Raw genomic sequence first — 24,013 nt, forward strand, 5'->3', positions numbered from 1 at the left:
TCTTCTCCAATGGAACCTTTATCTCGTGGCTATCCCCAACCTCGTGTTGTTTGGCATTACAAGAATGCAAAATGGGATGACCTGCGAGACTTCTTTTCTTCTTTTCCTTGGTCGGATTACTGTTTCAAAACTCCTGATGTCAACGTTTGCTCAGATCGTGTCAGTGAAATTATTCTTGCAGGAATCGAATCCTTTATCCCACACTCCATTTTAAAATCTCGTCCTTTATCTAAACCTTGGTTTTCCAATAAATGTGCTAAGGCTGTTCAAGAGAAGAATGTTGCATATCGTAATTGGCTTGTTTCTAATTCTTGTTTCATTTTCTGCCTACACCAAAGCTCGCAACAATTGTAAAGCAGTTATTAATCAGTCCAAACTAGAGTTTGAACAGGCTAAGAGTAGAAAACTTGCTTCTTGCCCTAATGGTAGCCGAGCATTCTGGTCTCTCGCCAAAGCTATTGGCCGCAACTTTTTCCCATCTCTGCTTCCACCTCTGTCCAAACCAGATGGTTCTGTTGTCACTTCAGCCAAGGATAAAGCTGACCTGCTAGCATCCCATTTTGCTTCCAGCTCATGTATTAATGAACTTGGTAAAACACCTCCCACCATTCCCAACATGGTCCATTCAATGCCTCCTGTGGTCTTCCGTCAAAAGGATATCAGAAGGATTTTGATGAATCTTGATGCTAAAAAGCTCCAGGTCCTGATGGTATTTCTCCACTTGTTCTCAAAATCTGTGCTCCTGAACTTACTCCTATTCTTTGCCGCCTTTTTTCACTTTCTTATTCCAAAGGTGTTTTCCTTCTGCTTGGAAATTTGCTCATATCCAGCCAGTTCCTAAAAAGGGTGACAAATCCCTCCCATCCAATTATCGTCCCATTGCAATTACTTCTACTCTTTCTAAAGTAATGGAGAAATCAATTAACCGCCAACTCTTAAACTACCTAGAAACCTTCCGTCTGATCAACGATCACCAGTATGGATTCCGTCAGTGTCGATCCACTGGTGATATCCTGGCTTATGTTATCCATTTATGGACTACTTCAATGGAAAGGTTCGGTGAAACACAAGTAGTTGCTCTTGACATCTCAAAGGCTTTTGATCGTGTTTGGCATAAAGGTCTTCTAAACAAGCTTCCATCTTATGGTTTGCCAACTGTTTTTAGTAATTGGTTATCCAGTTTTCTCTCTGATCGCTTACTGAGGGTGATGGTAGATGGCTCTCTGTCTTCTAACTTCTCCACTAATGCCGGTGTCCCCCACCCAAGGTTCAGTTCTTTCCCCCCCACTCTTTTCCTCTTGTATATCAATGACCTTCTTCCATTGACTGGAAATCCTATCCATAGTTTTGCCGATGATAGCCCATTGCATTCAACTTTCCATTTTGAGAAATCTTGTCCTGCTCAATCAGCTTCAATTTCTCGAAAATCCGCTACCAATTCCTTAAATGCTGATCTTCAGGTAATTCTCCAGTGGGGCAAAGACAACTTAGTTGACTTCAACCCTTCTAAAACTCAGTCTTGTCTTATATCTCGCAAAAAGGATTCTTCTGCTCCTATGCTTATCTTTAGTGACACTCCAATTTCTAGGCAAAAGGATATATCTCTTTTGGGGATTACCCTGACTTCTAATCTCTCTTGGCACAAGCACATTACAAATATTGCTTCCTCTGCATCTAAAAAACTTTGTTTTCTCTTTCGCTCTCGGCGTTACTTTTCTTCCAAACAGCTGCTCACTCTCTATAAATCGCAAATCCACCCTGCCATGGAATATTGTTCCCACATTTGGGGTGGTGCCCCCAAAACCTCTCTCAGGCTTCTTGATTCCATTCAGAAGAGAGCAGTTAGGTTAATTAATGACTCATCTCTAACAGAGTCTCTCCACTCGCTTTCTCATAGACGCACTGTTTCTGCTGCATGCCTCTTTTACAGATACTTCCATGGGCACTGTTCTTCTGAATTGGCTTCTATAATTCCTGCTCTCTCTTTCAAAACAGTCCGAACACGTGCCGCCACCAGCCAACATCCATTTACTGTCCAACTTCAAACCCACAGAACCAACTTTTCATCTTCCTCATTTATTCATTCAACTGCCGTTTTCTGGAACAACCTTCCTTCATACGTATTTCTGAAAATTACAATCTACAGAAGTTCAAGTCCAATGTCAACAAATATCTTCTTTCGTCTTCTCAACCTCCAACCCAAGCACGGTTCTAAGTACTATAGGTTCTAATACCTCTCGTGTTTGGGGTTCACATAAAAAAAAAAAAAAATTATCTCACTCCACAATTACCCCCAGGTCTTTTTCATTCTCTCCACTGCCCTGAGCATAGTACTGCACAGTTGGTATGTTACTCTGGGGTTACTGCTACCCATATGCAGTACTTTCCGTTTGTCAATTTAAACTTCGCTTGCTACCTCTCAGCCCACCTGCCCAACTTTTCTAGATCCTGCCACAGTAGCATACTGTCATTAACCACAATGCCAACCTTTGTATCATCTGCAAACTTGGACATTAAGCCTGATATACTTCTTCAATAATATTGATAAATACAATCAGTTCTGCTATAATGTAATACATGTGTTTCTAAAAATCTTCGTGTTATGGTATTTCATGCATTAAAAACAATAGGGCTTATGGGAAAAATAAGGATAGGGGCAGAGCTCAAAAAAAAAAAAAAAAAAAAAAAAGTTCAGTCTGGTAGGTAAAACATTCAAATGCAAGATAAGTTTGCATTTGAATGTTTTACCCAATAAAATTGCCAACACAGGTTTAAACATCTTAAATTTCTAATAAATAAATAAATATTACAGTAAACAAAGAATTTTACCTTGACAAGATATGAAGTTTGCTTGATTGATATTTCTGTTCACTGACATTTTCGTTTTCTTTTTTTCTTTTTTTTTGGATTGTAAAATTTAAAACAGTAAAAAAGATAAGCAATCAATAACGATGAACACGGGATGCACAAATTGCATAAGTGAAACAGGTTTACCAAGCTTTAAAAATAGGAATGAAGAGAAGATTCTGAAAATTTATTTGTTTTTATATGATTGGAGATTTCTTGGAAGGGGAAGCATATTTCACCAAAATAACAAAAACTCACACAATTTCAGCTATCGGTATTATCACAAATGCAGTAAGATCAAGTTTACTACTGTTTATTATTAATAGCCATATGGTGCAAGAAAGTCTGAGGCTCATGCTGCACCAGCCAAAAAAAAAAAAGAGCGAGGGAGAGGAATCACCAAAAAAGAGAAAAATGATGATATCCAGCTCAGGACCCTGGGTGTGCCAAGCCCATACTCACCAGATGTGAGCCCCTGGGGTTAATAATTAGACTGCACTAACTGAAAAGCCCAATAAACAGGGAACTGCAAATTGTTTTTACTGTTTTATGATAGTGACTTCCAGAAATGTGTTCCACTGCGCTCACTATCCCGCCTCAAGAAATTTGTGTGAACAGAAAAATGTGAGCTCCTGAAAATGTGAGTCAGCCTACAATATCACCTGTTATCTTGTGAATACAGCAAATGACAACAGTGTGTCTCTAGCCAATACAACTACAGTAAATGAGACATTTGACATTTTTTAAGCCATTTGACATTGTCAACCTTTCCCTATCTCTTCCATCATGCAGTATGATTGATAACTTTTGAGGTTATGATGAATGTCGTGGTGAGATACAATATTCCTTACATTTCGAGGGTACAGCTCTAAAACGGTGTTCGCAGGCCAGCCGCTAGTTAGTACACTGGACCGAACCTATTGGTAACTCTCGAGGAGGCTTCTGGATAAGCTAGTGTATAATCTTGCTACCTCTACTCTGCCAGATAGTGACTGGAGGGAGTCCGAGTACTGTGTATGCAGGGAGCACTGTCAAGGCCACGTTATGTCAAGGATCTGGGTATATTCTTACCACGTGTACGCACATCCAAAAATTTCATTACTTCATACAGCATGTCCCACCCACTTTTTCTTACTATTGAATACACCATGAATTGTGAAACTAATAGAACAAGCTTATCTGCGAAAAGATCTAAACCTCCCAAGCACTTCCTAATTCATTTCACAAATACAGTAAACCCCCGCTATTTGCGGGGGTTACGTTCCTGAGAAATGTCGCGAATACCGAAAACATGAATACCGAGTTATTGCTCCCATAGTAATAAAGGGGTTCCGTTCCAAAGTATGAAATATATAAGGAAAACTAGTCTAATATTTTGTCTATGTATGTATTATATGTACCTTCATAATATGACTATGTACATAGACAGTACACAGTGAAATGCAAGCATATGGCATCGAAATGAAAATAAGAAACAATTTAATATTAAATGTAATATTTATTAGAAATTTCAAACAAATCTTTCAAACCAGCGCATTTGCTAGCTAAAAAATTATCCTGCCAGTGCTATCACCAGTTTCGCTAAAGTGTTGATAAAGGAGTTTTGCCTTTTCGCGAATGATGAGTGAACTTAACAGAATTTTATTTTGCGTTCGGTCTTCTATCCACAGATTTAAAGCTTTTTCCATTTTTTATAATTTAACATCACAAGTTACAGAGCAAATTTTTGAAGCAATTAGCACGTTTTCACGGACACTACGGCGGATTTTTTCTTCTGATTTTTTGATTGATCGTACCGTTGACTCATTGATTTTATAATGTTTTGCCACTGAGGAGACACTTTCGCCATTAGAAATTTTGTCTAATAACTCAATTTTATTCGCTAATGTCATCACCTTCTTTGATATTTCCACATTTCTCTTGTTATTCGTAGCCATATTTTTGTAGGGGTTAGAAAGAACTTGTCCACAATAAAGTCACTTTCTTCCGTTAACACACTCGAAAGAGTCTTTTTTACACTGCAAAACAGTAGATTTATCATTTTTTAAGCATATCAATTTATAAATTGATAAATTTATTCAATTTATAAGCATATAAATTAAAAGCAAACGACGAAACCTTCCATGACAAGCGCATAACATATACTGAACAAGGATTAGCGAGAAACATCCAAGCTCGCGATTTTGTCACCTCTCACCCCCCACCCACTGAGCACTGTTTTGACCGGGAAAGATCATTTTAGCCACGCCCATGTTTTTTTATGGCGGAAAATATTCACGGCGCTTTAAAATTCACATTTTTTTAGGTTTCATTTTATATTAAATCCGTGATTGCGAATACGCGAAACCACGAATAGCGGGGGTTTACTGTATACATGGTCTCGATTCTAATCTCAACGATGTCCATTTCCACTTGCAGTCTGCCAAACCCCATGTACTTTTTCTGACAGAATCTCAGTTATCGGTTGATTCAACTACTGCTCATCTCAGATGTCCAAATTATTCGCTGTATGATTCCTTTCGCCTCAAAGGTGGTACTTGTGCATATGTCCATTCTGATATTCCCTGTCAGAGGCTTGGCAATTTGGAATCTCCTCTCTTTGATCTCCTCTGGCTTAAAATCTTTCCACCTCATTGTGTCAAATTCATCTGTTGTGTCTACCGTTCTCCCAACTCCACTAATATCACTTGGAGCTTTTTGACTTCCTCTCTTTGCAACTTGACTTTCTCCAGTCCAACTTTCCTAACAGTGAGGTAATTTTCCTTGGTGATTTTAATGTTCACAACTCCAGCTGGCTTCCGTTTTCTAGTCACACCGACCCAGCAGGTCGAGATGCTGAGGCTTTTGCAATTACTAATGACCTAGCACAGATTGTTCATTTACCTACAAGAATACCGGACAATCCGAATCATACAGCCAATACGCTACTAATGACCTAGCACAGATTGTTCATTTACCTACAAGAATACCGGACAATCCGAATCATACAACCAATACGCTTGATCTTTTTCTCACAAACAACCCTTCTAAGTACACGGTCGAAGTGAGAGGTCCTTTAGGCACTTCAGATCACAACTTGGTGATTGTCTCTTCTCCAATGGAACCTTTATCTCATGGCTATTCCCAACCTCATGTTGTTTGGCATTATAAGAATGCAAAATGGGATGACCTGCGAGACTTCTTTTCTTCTTTTCCTCATTTTAAGGCCTCATTTTAAGAATGTGAGCTCCTGAAAGAGCTGCTGGAACAAGTACAGAGAATGGCAACAAGATTAGTGAATGGAACAAAGGGTTGCTTTTACGAAGAAAGGCTTAAGTTTTGCAAATTATATTGTCTGGAGAATAGGCATCTGCAAGGCCTTGAATGGTTTGAGAATGCTCAATGCTGATGGGATTCTTCCTCTTGCTCAGAATAATCGCCTGAGAGGGCATAAATTCAAATTGAGGAAAGACAGTTGTAGGATTGATGTGCGGAAGTTTGCCTTTAGCCAGCAGGTGGTTGATTGCTGGAACAAACTTCCATCTGTCGTTGTAGAAGTTGATAGTTTAAACAGATTCAAGGCAGAAGTAGATAAACATTTGGAGCGAGTGAATGGGTGAAATGAGAAGATATATATATACAGGGTGATTCACTACCAGTGCGACAAACTTGCAGAAGGTGTAGGGGGCACAAAGACGAATCGGAATCACATAGTATTGCAGGGTCCGAAATGTCTTCGTCATGCGGTAGAGGACGTTGAACGGGAGGTCACGTCAGCGATCCCGCTGGAAGTCAGCATTTGCGAACCGTTTCTGTTGAAGAAACCAAGTAGCAAAAGTCCTCCGGGGTGGATAATCTGCAGGCTCCAATGATTAGACGCGTTACAGATGGTATGAACTCATTTGGTTTGTTGACAGTATCCTCCATACAGTGGATTGGGAAATACCCAATCGTTGGCCTATCGCTCGAATACTCATACTCGGATTGCCTTCTGCAAAACGTAGGACATTCTCCTCATTGTCTGGCGTCCTCGTCGTTTGCTCTCGATTCATGGTACCTCTCATGAAACAACCAGTCTCACATAACCTTCTGTGCACACGTGCAAAAATCGTATGATGAGGAGCACGCCTGTGCGGGAAACGTTCCTGGTACAAGCGCAGAGCAGTGCACCCATTACATTCCGCAGCTCCGTATGCGAGGTGCATGGTGGCCAGTTCAACGTTTGAATACTCGTCCATCCTACTGCCTCGGGAACCGGTTCGCAAATGCTGACTTGCAGCAGGATTGCTGTTCACGCGACCTCCCGTTCAATGTCCTCTGCCACATGACGAAGGCATTTCGGACCCTGCAATGCTATGTGATTCCAATTCGTCTTTGTGCCCCCTACACCTCCTGCAAGTTTGTCGCACTGGTAGTGAATCACCCTGTATATGTATGTATGTATGTATATATATATATATATATACACACAGGGTGATTGATACCCTGTATGTATTTTTTTTTTTTTTTTTTTTTGGCTGATGCTGTATAAGTTTGCTTTCTTGCATCATATGCCTTTACTAATGCTAATGCTATTTTTATACGTATTTGACTATGTATTTATGCAACATTTTCTTCAACGTTTTTTGTAATGCTGTGTTTGTTCTATTGTTATTAGTGTAATAAATAAATAAATTGTTTTTTTTTTGTTTGAAAAATAATAGAGAAGTAGAATTTTTTAGGCACAAAAACTGATTTTTTTGATGCCTATTATCATCTTGTTCAAGTTAATAAAAATGTGTAATCAATAGACTACAAGAACAATTTTAGAATTTTTATAACTTGCACAAATTATACTGTTGTAATAAAAAAAAAAAAAAAAAAAGTTTAGAACTGCATTTGTACAGAACTACATGTTATAATTGAAGAAAACTGCTCAACATAAGGAAGATTTATCTGGTTATCACATGATAAACCAGACATATCAACGATAACCAACATCTGTTCCAAATTCAGGCATCAGGCAAGTTTCTGTGTTAGGTTCTCACACTGTGTTCTTATCCTTTGTGTTTCTTCTTAATTTATATTGTAATATTTACATTAACTATGAGTATTTACTGAAATATTTTCAGTATATACATTAATCATGTATATACTGAAAATTATAGTCTTGAGGGCTTCTAGTTATCCAAATACTAATAAGAATTATGTTTAGGAATTTCTTTGTAAAGATAACTCCCCTCTATCAATCTGCATATTTAAATTTCATACGGAAAACTTTAAAATAAAAAAATAAAAATAAGAAAACTAGGGAAGCTGAAAAACCATTAAAAATTGCTACCTCTTCTAAAGTGCACACCAGTCAAATGTGTAAAATTTAAAACTAGCAACAACCACACATAAAATCAAGTGAAAGTAACACAAGTAATTTAAAAAACAATGGCAAGCAGAGCACTTATCTTTCTGTTGGGTCTTATCAACACAACACACTTTACTAGGGTGAATTTCAGGATAAGTAGCAATTTTGATGTTTTTTCTGGCTTTCTTAGTTTTCTTCTTTTTATTTTTAAATCTTCTCTATGAAAATTTAGATATGAAGATTTATACAGATGCATTACCTTTAAAAAAAAAAAGTTCATAAAATATTTCTTATTATTATGTTCTAACTATTCTTTCTGAAAATGCAATTCTTATTTCTGTATGAATAGGTATTACTGTATTTAATATATAGTGTATGTATACAATGCTATTAAATGATTTTTTATGTAAACATATTCATATTTTAATTAAAAATGCTTATAAAACATCAATATGAAGAAGTACAGCTGTAAAATTAAAAAAGCCCATTAGGCTTTTTTTTGGAAGACTTATTGAAGGAATGATTTCCAAATATTAACTGTATAACTTGAAGGTTTCTTACAAATTAGAGAAACCATCTCTAATTTGGAAGAAGACTAATTTTTTGATAATGTGGGTTTCATGTTGTTATTGTTATTTGGTTTTTAGGAGCATTAACAACCTAAGGCCATATTGCTCTGGGTATATGCAGTGGTCATTCCCTGACCTTTCTGCATCCTCTATATCTGGTCGTCACAGGCTCAAACCCTGGTCTAATCAAGAGCATATGCTACACACTGCTGTTCCTGCCCACCTGGCTACGGAGGCACCTCTGGGTTTCGTGTAATGATGGGGGGAAGTGATGCTTCTCAGTATGATGATGATTTTATTTTTAAACTGCTTACAGAGACATGGTGCCACCCGGAAATTGGAGATGATGAGTTTAAGTATGGCTTGTATAATGTATTTAGGAAGGATAGGGTAGATAGAAGGGGTGGTGGGGTAATGCTTCTTATCAGAAGCAGCCTGAGTGTGACGATAGCTTTCCCGGATTCAGACATTTCACATGCTAGTATAGAGACTGTATGGTGTGAGATAGTTGGAAACAAAGGTATAATGCGAGTAGGAGTAATCTACAGACCAGGTGATTGTGAAGATTATGACAAAAGCCTCTACATGCAAATGGAATGGGCAAGTAAGCGTCAATGCCTTATTATGGGTGATTTCAATTTGCCTCTAATTGATTGGAGTAAATGGGAAGGAAACTCAACATGGGGAACAAAATTTTTAAATCAACTAGATGACAGTTATTTGTATCAACATGTCAGGGAAAGTACTAGAGAAAAGAATATCCTAGACCTCATCATCACACATGAATCAGATGACATAACAGGGCTGACAGTGGATGAACCAGTAGCAGGAAGTGATCACGGAGTTCTACGATGGATGATGACGACAGAGGTAGCAGAAGTGAAAAGGCAAAGGAATGGGTTTTCATTTCAGAAAAGGAAATTACGATGATTTAAGGTACTACATGGCCTCTATTAACTGGGTAGATATCGTGCAGAAAATGAATACATTTGAACTGTGGTACGCTTTTAAAACATTAATCACAGATGCCTTGAATGCGTATACACCATTAAAAAAAAAAAAAAAAAAAAAAAAAAATACTCCACAAGGAGGGTTCCAAGTTGGATGAATAGTGAAGTTGCCACATTACTTGAGCAGAAAAAGGTGGCATGGAAAGGTTACAGAGCAATAAAAAGTACTGAAGCCTATAACAGCTACAAGGTGATGTGTAATAGAGCCACAGAAAAGGTTTGACAAGCAAAGGCAGTTTATGAGAAATCACTAGCAAACAGAGCAAAGAGGAGGGATAAGGAATTCTTCACATATATAAATGCCAAGAAGAGCAGGACAAACCAGATCGGACCTTTAAGTAAGGGAAAGTGGATAGTATTAAATACACCAGCTGCCGTTGCAGATGAACTCAACAGTTATTTTGCATCGATATTTACAAATGAAAAACCTTTTGTGGCAATGGGAAATTGTGGGAGCGAAGTTAAAAAATATTTAATTAATGATATTGAAATTTCACAAGATTATTTAATGAAAAAATTTTCGAGCCTACAGACCAGTAAGGCAAAGGAATTCAGGGAATATACCCTATAATCTTAAGGGAGGTGGCAAGCGAGTGCATTGAACTACTGAGGCTAATTATGCGAGCATCACTAGACTCTGGGGAGATTCCCTTGGATTGGAAAAGTGCAACTGTATCCCATACATAAGGGTGGCTCTAAAAGTGAAGTTGGAAATTATCGACCTGTCAGTCTGACTTCGGTAGTAGGGAAAATCATGGAGGCAATGATCAAGGGTGGAATTCAGGATCATTTGGATCGAATTGAAATTCTCAAGGATACTCAGCACGGTTTTGTAAAGGGAAAATCATGTTTAACAAATCTGGTTCGCTATTTTGAAAGGGTCACTCATGAGATGGATTTAGGAAATAATTTCGACACTGTTTATTTAGATTTCAGCAAAGCTTTTGACTCAGTCCCACATGAGCGGTTGCTTCATAAGCTGGAATCCTTAGATGAAAATGCTTAGATGGATAGAAGGATGGCTTCAGGGCAGGAGGCAGAGGTTGTGATAAATGGCTATTCCTCAGATTGGGTTGATGTAAGAAGTGGGGTTCCCCAAGGATCAGTATTAGGACCACTGTTGTTTTTAATTTTCATAAACAACATTGATGAAGGGATAGAGGGCAAGATGTCTAAATTTGCAGATTATGTTAAAATTGGTAGAGTAGTTAATGATCACTGTCAAGCTGAGCTTCTTCAGAGAGACCAAGATAGACTTCAGGAATGGTCAGAAAAATGGCAGCTATGCTTTAATCCAACAAAGTGTAAGGTATTACACCTCGGAAACAGTAATCCCAAAATAACTTATTCACTTGGTGGAGTTCAACTAAACCCAGTACTGGAGGAAAGGGACTTTGGTGTTACGATACGGTCAGACATAAAATTCTCTGAGCATCGTAAACAGGTTGCAAGGAAGGCCCATGGTGTCCTATTGATGATCTATCGAACATTTGCAAGTAGAGATAGGGACGTGATAATCCCATTATATAAGGCTTATGTTAGACCACACTTGGAATACTGTGTTCAAGTATGGAGACCACACCTAAAGAAAGACATCGAGCTTCTTGAAAGGGTGCAAAGACGGGTAACTCGCCTGGTGAGATCGGCAAAAGGGCATCCTTATGAAGAAAGACTTCGAATATGTGGGTTGCAGAGTTTGGAAACTAGACACCTTAAAGGAGATTTCATTGAGGTGTTTAAGGCTCTGAGAGGCATCAGTAAAATGAATGAGGACGAAATTTTCAAGATTATAAATGATGCTAGAACTAGGGGACATAAATTCAAGTAACGGGGGGAAATGTTTAGACTGGACTGCAGAAAGTTTTTTTTAGCCAGCAAGTTATAAATTACTGGAATAAATTGCCTTCATAGGTGGTAGAGGCCGACAGTTTGGGGAAATTCAAAGGTCATCTGGATAGTACTTTCGGGTAAGGGAAGCGCAAAGGATGATAGGTTTAATTTCCTTTTTTTTTTATAAATTATTATTATTTATTATTTTATTTTTATCATTGTTTTGTTCAGATCTTTTTTTTTTTTTTTTTTTTTTGGCTGGAGTAGCATAAGCCATAGGCTTTCTTGCACCATGCGGCCATTACTAATACTAAAGGAAGACATACTACCAGTTTACTTGTAATCAATTCTCTTGGCATTCAATTATTTCAAGAGTATTTGAAACTATAATTAAACTGATATTTCTGAACTGAACTGCTGTCTCTCCCCATCCAACCCTCTCCATGTAAGAACTCAATACCACTGTACAAAGAAATTACATTAGTCACTCTCATCTTAATTTTAGTTCTACAGAATGTTATCCCATTCACCTTATGTTACTGTTAACTGAAAACATAAGTACCAGACACCTTTTGCTCTTTACTTTATACTCACTGTACATTAGCTAATTCCGTTGCTAAAAATTCCCATGTGACTTCGAGCATTTCTCCTTTTGGGTCTACAAGTTTGATTCCATTGTCCTCTTCTGGATTATGAGAGGCTGTAATCATCACTCCAATTGTGGCTAAAAAAATGACTATTATTTAACAAAAGTTTTATTCCTAGATTTAAGTACACTGTTGTTAAAATTAAAGTATCCCTATGTAGAGGGCTCTGGAGTGAGTTCTAAGGCTTGTACTGAAGAGAAATTTGGACAACAGGTACAATAAAGAATGTGCTCGCTATTTATTGGAAAAAAAAAAAATATATATAGTTACAAAATTTGTCACTATATGGCGCTGTGGCAATACAAATCACTTGAACAGTGCTACAGTTATTCAATGTGTCTTCCATTTTGGTCAACAACAGTTTCCATTCGAAGAACAGCATTTTCTACAGCAGAACATAACATGTCAACTGGAATAGCCAGCACATGACGTCTAATGCTGTCCTTCAGATCTGCCAGAGTTTGACATCCTTCCTGATACACCTGGTTCTTCAAAAAACTCCACAGCCAGAAGTCACATGGGGTGAGGTCCGGTGATCGGGGTGGCCAAGGTGTCTGGAAACAGTGGCTGATGACCCATTCATCTGTAAAGTGCTGCCTTAGCAATCTGTGGATAAAACGGTGGATGTGGGGTGGCGCACCATCTTGCATGAATATGGTATCCTGAAAGCACCCAGGTTGTTGCAGCTCTGGTATTGTGAAATTTGCCAACGTTTCATAATATCGCTGTCCAGTGACGGAACAGGTTCATGGTCCATTCGGTGTTACTGTTCAAAAAAATATGGCCTAATCATGAATGTGGCCATAAATCCACACCACACTGTCACTTTTGGAGAATGCAATGGAACCTCTTGAATAACTCAAGGGTTTTATGTTGCCCAAATGTGACAGTTGTGCATATTCACTTGTCCATTTAAGCAGAAGTGGGCTTCATCACTCCAAAGAATGTTCCATGGCCAAGTGATATCCACTGTCATTCACACCAGAAACTGAAGTGTGTATGTGAAATGAATATCTGCATCACCATGCTTTAGCTGCTGTAGCATGTGCATCTTGTAAGGATAGTACTGCAACACCTGATGCATTACTAGCCTTCATTGGAATATGGCATGTCCACTTCACGAGAAACAGCTGGCACACTTGCGCTACCACATGGAGATTGACTTGATAAATCCGCAACAGCCATAGCCACATTTTCAACACGAGAGGAGTCCACTCATTTTCGATCTCTACTTGGTTGTACACCAAGATGTCCTGTCGCTTCAAATTTCGTAATCATTTTGCGGACAGCACAAACAGTCATAAGTCCATGCCTTATGCGCTTCTGACGCTGGAATTCTCAGATAGCCACAGCTGCATTGTTGCTGTTCTGATAGTACAGCTTCACTAATAGTGCCTTTTCCTGCAATGTTGTTGGCATTGCTGCTGTAGTGCAGCAATGTCAACAACAGGCAAACATCTACTGTATGATTTTGAAGAGACTGCTTTGCTTTTATACAGTAGAGTAGAGCTGAGTAGTGGTGCTGTGGCAATAACTTATGATTATGCAAATAACTTATGTTATTTGCATAATCATAACTAAGATAGTTATGCCCCATACAGTGACAAATTTGGTAAGTAATTTTTTTTTTCCAATAAATGGCATGCGCACCTGTTGTACCTGTTGTCCAAATTCCTTTATTGTACCTGTTGTCCAAATTCCTTTATTGTACCTGTTGTCCAAATTTCTCTTCAATACGAGCCTTAGAACTCGCTCCAGAGCCCTCTACATAGAGATACTTTAATTTTAACAACCCTATATATATAATTATCACAGCTAGATAATTCTGTCCGCATGAAAAAAAAAAATATATATATACAGTAGAACTTTGATTGTCCGTCAGGGTGTGGGACCGAGACCATGATGGATAATCAAATAGATGGATAATAGAATATGTACATTAAAAACATTACGCACAACAGACCAGGTTAACTAACTGGTTAATTATATTACATAACACATAACCTAATGAAATTTAATTAAAACCTTTATTTTTTTCCGGGTCTTCAAAAAAATTATAGTACAGATATCTACATACATACCTATTTTTAATATTTTGACTTACATTGGTCTAGTAATGTCATTAAAGAAATTTAAAAGAAAATAATATTACATAATTAAATTTCATTTCTAAAAAAGTCAGTCAATTTCTTTTATTTCATTACCCCTCGAGCCTTTTGGGAGGCAATGTTATGAATTTTATGCAAAAGTAACACTTGCGTAGCATCTGTTTCTTCTTGTACCTCGAACCACTCAATGCACTTTGACAACAGTTTCAGCTTCACAGTGACTAATTATGTTTGTTGTTCTGTCAGCAGCACTTTTTATTCTTCTCCAGTTTCAGAATCGTCGAAATTGTCCCCACTCTTTGCACAATTTCAATGTCATCTAAAATTTTGCATCTGACATCCATTTTGTCCATGTCCAGCCAATCATTTACTTCCTCCATCGAAATATTTTTTAAAACCAGGAATATTCGAACATAACTGCAAAATTTCAGTTTCTTTTGGTGTGGTTTCTGTATCAGTTGAATATATTTCTGGTCACAACTTATTCTAGCTTCTTTGTATTGCTTGAACTGGAACATCATTCCAGGCATCAGTGACATTGAATCTTTTATAGTGTAGCTTTTCCAAAACTCTATCACATCTAATTTATTTTCTGCTGAAACAAGTTTTTGAATGAACATTTTGCAATAATGACATTTCATACTCTCAATCACGGCCCCGGTCTACCAGTTGAATGAGAGATGTCTTATTTGTTGGCAGAAAGTGGCATGATATTTTTCTATTATAGCTTTTTAAATCACATATGTGTATGGGATGAGTAGGCGCATTGTCCATTAGTAACATTGAATATTGTGGTAAACCTTTTGATGCCAAATGTGATCTTAAACATGGTACAAATATTTTATGAAAATAATCATAAAATATATCGTAGGACCAGGGTATGTCTGCCAGGAGCAAAGGTTCATGACGTTGTAGAGCGGATATCATCTTTTAAGGGCACAAAAGGTGATATAGTACATGTTGGCACTAATGATATTAAGAGTAGTAGACCGGCGGAATTACTTAACAAGTACAGGTCACTGTTGAAAAAAAGCCGTGAATTAGGGTTGAATTTGAAAGCATCTGCAATTCTGCCCAGACATGATAGGAGGGAGTATATGATGGGAGCCCTGTCGATCAATTCGACCCTGGAAGGATTGTGCAAGGCTCAAGGGGTAGAATTTTTTTCAGCCTGGTCTGTACTTGTTAACAGGAGAGACTGCTTCTACAGGGATGGGATACACTTAAATAGAAAGGGTGCAAGAATGTTTGCTGATGCTATCGAGGCAGTGTTAGGTGGGTCGGAAAACTGCTAGATTGGGGGGAGACAAAGACGAATAGATTAACAGTAGCCACTGGAAGAGGTGAAAGAGATTCTTGCACTGCTTCTATTGGAATGAGCAGAAGCCTGAAAAACAAGATGCAGGATATTTCAGAGACTGCCGGGAGTCATTGCGGTACAAGTAAACACATGGGTTATGTTAGGGTAGCTAAGAATAGAAATAGGTGCATGTATACTTGCGTGTACACCAATGCTAGGAGTTTAGTAAATAAATTTGATGAATTTGAGGTATTGCTCAAAACATCAAAGGCAGATATTGTGGGGATTTCAGAGATGTAGTGTCACACAGATATAAGGAATGCAGAACTGGAATTTCGGGAGTACAGTGTCTACAGAAAGGATAGACAGGGTAGGAAGGGAGGAGGGGTTATGCTATTAGTTAAGAAATACATAAAGTCCAAGGAAGTGAAGCCAGTCGACATTGCTGGACAGTGCAGTGTCGAGTCAGTTTGGTGTGACATAAGCATTGGGAGATTAAAATTGAGAGTAGGAGTGTGCTATAGGCCTAATGACTCTGATGAGTATAATAAGAAACTGTACAGGGAAATAGAGTGGGCCAGTAAATCAGAGAGTCTTATAATGGGGGATTTTAATTTCCCAGATATTGACTGGAATTTGGGGGCTGGTCACTCACACACTAGCAAGGGTTTTGTGGATGTATTGGATGACTGTTTTCTACATCAGCATGTTCGGGAGGCAACTAGAGGAAGTAATACTCTTGATTTGATTATAAGTACTGATTCTTCATGCATTAAGAATCTGCAGGTAAATGAACCACTAGGTGGCAGCAATCACAGTGTGCTGAAGTGGGATTTACTCAAAGAGGTAACTACCATTAGGGGTAAAGGGAAGGGTTATTGCTTTCGTAAAGGCGACTACGATGGACTGAGACAGTATTTAAATTCTATACAGTGGGACCAACTGATGATGTTACCAACAGCAAATTCAAAATGGGAAGCATTCAAAGAACTTATCTTGGAAGCAACACTAGGCTTTACATACCAACTAAGAAATATTGTTCAAATTTTAGGCCTAAGTGGATGTCAGATGAACTTATGAGATATATGGCAGAGAAGAAAAATGCATGAGATACATACAAATTAACAAGTGACACAGAAGCCTATGATAGATACAAGTTGATCTGTAACCAAGTTACAAAGGAGGTTAGGCAGGCGAAGGCAGATTACGAGAAATCTTTGGCAAGGGATGCAAAGAAAAACAGCAAAGAGTTCTTTACTTATGTAAACTCTAGAAGGAAGGGGATGAATCAGATTGGTCCACTTGATATCGATGGGTCAACTGTTGATGATCCTGCTCGGGTAGCTAACAAACTGAATGAATATTTTGCATCGACATTCAAGCATGAGGAGTTATTCAGCGAGGGGAATGCCAAAGGTGTATTCAACTCTGGCAGTAAGCTAGAGAATCTTGTAATAACTGAGAGTAAAGTGGAGGAGAAATTGTTGAAGATAAATACAAGAAAGGCACCTGGGGTGGATGGGATCTATCCAGTTATATTAAAGGAAGCAGCAAAGGAAGTAAGCAAACCCTTAGCCATAATTATGAGAGCTTCCTTGGACTCAGGGGAGTACTTCCCCTGAGTCTGGAGATGTGCAAATGTAACCCCAATTCACAAAGGAGGATCAAAGAGCGACACAAATAATTATAGACCTGTGAGTTTAACTTCTGTTCCCGGAAAATTAATGGAGGCACTGGTTAAAGAAGCACTGCAGGATCATCTAGACAAGACTTCAGTTATAGCTTGGACACAGCATGGTTTTGTTAAGAGGAAGTCTTGCCTGACCAATTTGATTGGATACTATGATGCAGTCACAAAAGAACTGGATGCAGGGAATAACTTTGATATTATATACTTGGATCTTAGAAAGGCTTTTGATACTGTTGCACATGGAAGACTGCTGCACAAATTGGAGCAGTGTGGCATTGGAAGCAAATGCTGCTATGGATAAAGGGGTGGTTGAGGGGGAGAAGACAGAGTGGTAATCAATGGACACTGCTCATCGTGGACTAATGTTATTAGTGGAGTCCCTCAGGGCTCAGTGTTGGGTCCATTATTGTTCTCTGTATTTATAAATGATATTGATGATGGTATATCAAGCTTAATGTCCAAGTTTGCAGACGATACGAAGGTTGGCAGGGTTGTCAAGGACACTACTGACACTATGCTGCTGCAACAGGATCTGGAAAGGTTGAGCAGATGGGCTTCGAGGTGGCAAATGAAGTTTAACATTGACAAATGTAAAGTACTACATATGGGAAACAGCAACCCCAGAGCAACGTATCAACTCTGTGGTACTACACTGACAGTGGTAGAGAATGAAAGGGACCTGGGGGTGATTGTGCAGGCAGATATGAAGTGTTCTGAGCAGTGCAGATGGGCTGCAAGAGTAGCTCATCGTGTATTGTCGATGATATATAGGAATGTTTCTAGCAGAGATAAGGAGGTGATTATTCCCTTGTATAAGGCAATGGTCAGACCACACCTAGAGTACTGTATACAGGTTTGGAGGCCTCATTTCAAGAAGGATGTAGAGATGCTGGAACGAGTACAGAGAAGGGCAACAAGATTAGTGAATGGAACAAAGGGGTGCTCTTACGAAGAAAGGCTTAAGTTTTGCAAATTACAGTGTCTAGAGACTAGGCACCAGCGAGGTGATCTGATAGAGGTGTATAAAGCCTTGAATGGTTTGAGCATGCTCAATGCTGATGGGATTCTTCCTCTTGCTCAGAATAATCACCTAAGAGGGCATAAATTCAAATTGAGAAAAGACAGATGTAGGATAGACATGAGGAAATTTACCTTTAGCCAGCGGGTGGTTGGTTGGTGGAATAGACTTCCATCCTTTGTCGTGGAAGTTGATAGCCTAAATAAGTTTAAGGCTCAGCTGGACAGGTATTTCGAACGAACAGAGGGGTGAAGTGGAAGTGGTTATTTTTTATTTATTTATTTATTTTATTTTATTTTTTTTTTTTTTGGCTGATGCTGCATAAGCTTGCTTTCTTGCATCAAATGCCTCTACTAATGCTAATGCTAAATCTTGGCTCATCCATACATTGCTTTGTGAGGAATATTTAACTAGCAAAGCATTTAAATTAATAATTTTAAATGATCTAGACTTTTTTGGTTTCCTATAACAACTAAAGGCAATGTATGACTACTGCTGGCATTAACATATACCATTTTAGTGATGCAATCTTTTTGCATCTTATATCCTGGTGCCATATGTTTATCATTAAGGCCAGCGTATTTGAAGGTAGTGCCTTCCAATTAAGGCCAGTCTCATCGCAGTTGTATATTTGGTCTTTAACCAAACTTTGATCAGCTTTCCTTCTTTAGTTTTTTACAATAAACCGAAATTGCAGCTGTATTTGCACTTAGCTTCTCACCCTGGATCAACAACCATTGAATATTATTATTGTCATTAGCCGTATGGTGCAAAGAAGCCTTTTGCTGCACTAGCCAAAAAAAAAAAAAAATTTCTAAGTTACCCTGAGTGAGAGAGAGAGAATGATGATATCCAGCTCAGGACCATGGGTCCAAGCCCATACTCACCAGCTGTGACCCCTTGGGGTTAACCATGGCAAAACTTAAATTTATCAAACCATCCAATGCTAACCTTGAATAAAGGACCTAGTTTTTTAATGATTTCAATGGCTTTTTCAATTATTATAGGTCCCGACAATGGAATTTCTTGGCCAAGTTTTTAAACAAACCAGTGAAACATTGCAGTATCCAATTGTTCATTTCTAGCAAGCTTCGTTATTTTGCGACTTTTAACATGACCGTCAGTGGTTTCCATTTTGACACGTGGTTTTTCAATTTTGCCTGCATCGTGCTTTATATCATTTACTGTTGTTCTTCTTGTTCCTGTGGCGCCTCCGTAGCCAGGTGGGAAGGAGCAGCAGTGTGTAGCACACGCTTCTTGATTAGACCGGGGTTCGAGCCTGTCACCACCAAATACGGAAAGGTCAGGGAAATACCATCACATATCATGGAGCAATATGGCCTTAGTTGCTAATGCTCCTGAAAACCAAATAACAATAACAACAACAATCTTCTTATTCCATAAACCGATGCTATAGTTGTAGCATTTTCACCTTTTCTTAGATGATTGATTTCAATTTTTTGTGATAATCCCAACACTCGCTTATGTTTCTCTATCATTTCAATGAGTTTACTAAATAAAGAATTATTTCAAAATAAAAATCGCTTACGTTTCTCGGTCATTTTAATGGGTTTATTAAATAAAAATCACTCGCATTTCTCTGTCATTTCAATGAGTTTACTAAATAAAAATTATTAAAATATGAAAGAAGAGGTTAAAGTACAACTGTATACAGTGAGTGGTAAAAAGACTGAGTGACACAGGGGGCCAATGTCACAATGCATTACGGCATAGTGGAGTAAAGTGACAGTTAACAGACTAACGATAAACAGGGTGATGGACAATCGAAGTTCTACTGATGTGTATAATATATATATATATACACACACATTTTTTTTTTACGACTAAATGCTCAAGACATAATACATTATGGGTTAAAATTAACCATATAATATCGGTGTAATCGATTACCCATAAATTTAACCACATTAGTGTAACAGCATCGTTTGATTTTATGGGCATATAAATTTATGGGTAAATTATGGTGTATTTACACCGATGTTATATACAGTCCATTCTGGTTATTTGGGACACATCGGGACTAGTGCATTTTGGCCCGATTAAGCGGCTGCCCCAATTATTCGAAGTTTCACGTAAATAGTTAAAAATACAATGTACCCCTCCCTTTACAATCGGTTCACTGTACAATCAAATCACGTTACGATGAACTCAACATAGTAAAGTACCGTTCACTATGTGATGTGCAGTAAGTGCCGGATATTGTGATCACGTTTGTGAATTGAATTTTAATTCTATTAAACAGCGATTCTAATTAGCGAAAATAGGAGGAATATTATCCACAGGCTATAAAAGCAGAGATATATTAAGCACAAATGTACCCTTTATTACCTTACCAATTAAAAAATTAAATGATACATGAAAATCGGAAGAATATACGTGATAATCGGAATAATTAATACGTACTGTAATATGTACATACGAACTAGTTGACATTTCTGTTCACTGACATTTGTGGGCGGGCGGGGGGGGGGAGTTAACATTTAAAACAGTAAAAAGATAAGAAATCAATAACAAAGAACACGGCACACACAAATTGCAAGTAACACAATTCACGCAAGTGAGAACGGAGTAACGAGTTACAAAGCTTTAAAAATAGGAATGAAGAGAAGATCTGAAAATTAATTTTTTTATACGATTGAAGATTTCACAGAAGTGTAAAGACATTTCATCATAATAACCCACAGAATTCCAGCTGTCGGTATTATCGCAAATTCAGTAAGATCGAGTTTACTGTCCATTTATGATAGATTTCACTAAAAGAAAAGCCCAATAAACAGGTGACTGCTAATTGTTTTTATTGTTTTATGGTTGTGACCTTCAGAATTTCAACTGAACCACATGGTACCGTCGGAGACAATCGTAGGGTAATCTCCAGTGTTGCGGTCTCCTGCCCCAATTAAACGGCATGCTGTCCCAATTAAGCGAAGTAAACCCTGGCTATTTTCTCAATTAGTTTCTGTTTTTTAAGATTTGCCCCAAATAAACGGCTGCCCCCATTAACCAGTGACCCAAATAACCGGAATCCACTGTGTGTGTATGTACACGTGTACACACACACCGATGAGCCAAAACATTACGACCAGCGAGTCGTTATGCAAATTGAAGCAACTGCGTGTCGGGACACCATACAAAAAACACCTGATACTGAGCTCTGTTAATCAGTGATACTCCTGTTCTTCAGATGGGAAAGGCAGATGGGAAAGACTTAAGCGAGTTTGACAAAATACAAATTGTAATGGCCAGACGACTGGGTCAGAGCATATCAGAAACAGCACGGCTGGTGGGATGCTCATGGTCAGCCATGGTTAGTACCTACCAAAAGTGGTCCGAGGAGGGAAAACCCACAAACTGCTGGTGAGGTGTTGGATGAGGCCGGCTCATCAATGCTCGAGGTGAGCAAAGGCTCTCCAAGATGGTATGTGGCAACAGAAGGGCGACTGCGGTGCAACTTGCCGGTAATTGGCAAGTTGACAGGAGTAATGTGTCACAACACACAGTACATCGAACCGTGCTGAAAATGGGGCTGTGTAGCCGCAGGCTGCTCCGAGTGCCCATGGCAACCACGGTTCACCAATGACAGTACCTACAGTGGGCACGCGAGCATCAAAACTGGACCTTGAGTGATTGGAAGAAGATCGTCTGGTCCGATGAATCACATTTCCTGTTGCACCATGTGGACAGCTGGGTATGTGTGCGTCGTCTACATGGCGGCATCATGCTTTGGGCGATGTACTGCTGGGATACCCTGGGTCCGGTCATCCATGTGCTGGGCACTCTGATGTCTACCACCTACCTAAACTTCATTGCTGACCAGGTATACCCTTTCATGGCAACAGTCATCCCCTCTGGTGGTGCCATCATTCAGCAGGATAATGCACCATGCTACACGACCGGGATTGTTCAAGACCGGTTTGCGGAACACAAGGAAGACTTCCAGTTTTTGCCCTGGCCTTCAAATTCCCTAGATTTCAATCCCATCGAGCATCTGTGTGTTGGAACAGCAACTTCCATCTGCAGTGTCTCAGCCACGGACCTTACTGGATTTAAAGGATCTGCTGGTTACATGTTGGTACCAGATATCACAAGACATTTAGAAATCTTGTACTGTCCATGCCTCGCCAGATATGAGCTATTTTGGCTGCACATGGAGGACCAAAATCATATTAGGTAGGTGGTCATAACGTTTTGGCTCATCGGTGTGTGTGTGTGTGTGTGTGTACGTACGTACACACACACACACACACACACACACACACACACACACACACACACACTCCTATGATGATATGCATGTGCTGTAATAATAAGTGAAGGAGAAATTGTTGAAGTTAAACATAGGAAAGGCACCTGGGGTAGATGGGATCCGTCCAGTTATATTAAAGGAGGCAAACTATTATCCATAATTATGAGAGCATCCTTGCTCTCAGGAGAGGCCCCCCACATACTAGAGACATGCAAATGTATCTCCAATTCACAAAGGGGGATCAAAGGGTGACACGAGTAATTACAGACCTGTTAGTTTAACTTCTGTTTCGGGGAAAATAACGGTTATTCTTTAAACAATGGTTAAAGAAGCATTGCAGGATCATCTAGATAAGACTGAAGTAATAATTCAGATACAGCATGGGTTTGTTAAGAGGAAGTCTTGTCTGACCAATCTGACTGGATACTATGATATGGTCACAAAGGAAACTGGATGCAAAAAATAATTCTCATATCATATAATTGGATTTCATGAAAGCTTTTGATACTGTTACAAATTGGAGCAGTATGGCATTAAGGGCAAGTTGCCACAATTGATAAAAGGATGTTTGAGTGGGAAAAGAAAGAGTGGTAATCAATGGATACTGCTCTACGTGGACTAATGTTATTAGTGGTGTCCCTCAGGGTTCGGTCTTGGGCCCATTGTTGTTTAGTATATTAATCAATGATATTTATGCAGGTACATCAGACTTAATCTTCAAGTTTGCAGATGATACAAAAGTTGGCAGGGTAGCTAATGACAGTAATAACAGTACACTACTGGAACAGGATCTAGAAAAGTTGGGCAGATGGGCTGGGAAGTGGCAACAGAAGATTAACAGAAGGAGGTGATTATCTCTTTGTATAAGGCAATCGTCAGGCCATGCCTTGAGTACTGCATCAGGTCTGAAGGCCTCATTTTAGGAAGGATGTGGAGTTGCTAGAATGAGTACAGAGAAGGGCAACAAGATTGGAGAGGGAAACGAAGGGGTCCTCTTACCAAGAAAGGCTTAAGTTCGGCAACTTGCAGCATCTGGAGATTAAGCACCTGTGGGGTAATCTGACTGAGGTGTATAAGGCCTTAAATGGTTTGAGCAAGCTCAATGCTGATGGGATTCTTCTTCTTGCTCAGATTACAAACATGAGGGGACAAATTCAAATTGAGGGAAGCCAGTTGTAGAATAGAAGTGCAGAAATTTGCCTTTAGCCAGAGGGTAGTTGATTGCTGGAACAAACTGCCATCTGTCGTTGTGGAAGCTGATAGTTCAAATAAATTCAAGGAAGGACTGGACAAATGTTTAGAGAAAATGGATGGGTGAAATGGGAAGTGTTTTTTTTTTTTTTATTTTGGCTGATACTGTATAAGTTTGATTTCTTGCATCATATGCAAGAAATGCTAATGCTAATGCTAATA

The 24,013-nt window shown here is 38.8% G+C and overlaps 1 protein-coding gene across 3 annotated transcripts in view; it reads right to left on the minus strand.

Moving 5' to 3' along the window:
* The window catches only part of nst (phosphoglucomutase 3-like protein nst), a 305,088-nt gene that overhangs the window by 147,294 nt on the left and 133,781 nt on the right, over window positions 1-24,013 (minus strand). For all 3 annotated transcript variants that reach the window (XR_016546677.1, XM_090368701.1, XM_090368700.1), the window contains exon 3: window positions 12,168-12,297. Coding sequence is in view for 2 of the 3 variants with exons in the window: in XM_090368701.1 (XP_090224827.1) it covers window positions 12,168-12,297 (130 nt within the window). In the remaining variant the exon portion in view is untranslated. The remainder of the gene's footprint in view (window positions 1-12,167; window positions 12,298-24,013) is intronic.

Source organism: Mastigoproctus giganteus, chromosome 2 (genome assembly GCF_048544385.1).
Source record: "Mastigoproctus giganteus isolate SK-2022 chromosome 2, ASM4854438v1, whole genome shotgun sequence".
In the NCBI taxonomy this organism is placed as follows: Eukaryota; Metazoa; Arthropoda; class Arachnida; order Uropygi; family Thelyphonidae; genus Mastigoproctus; species Mastigoproctus giganteus.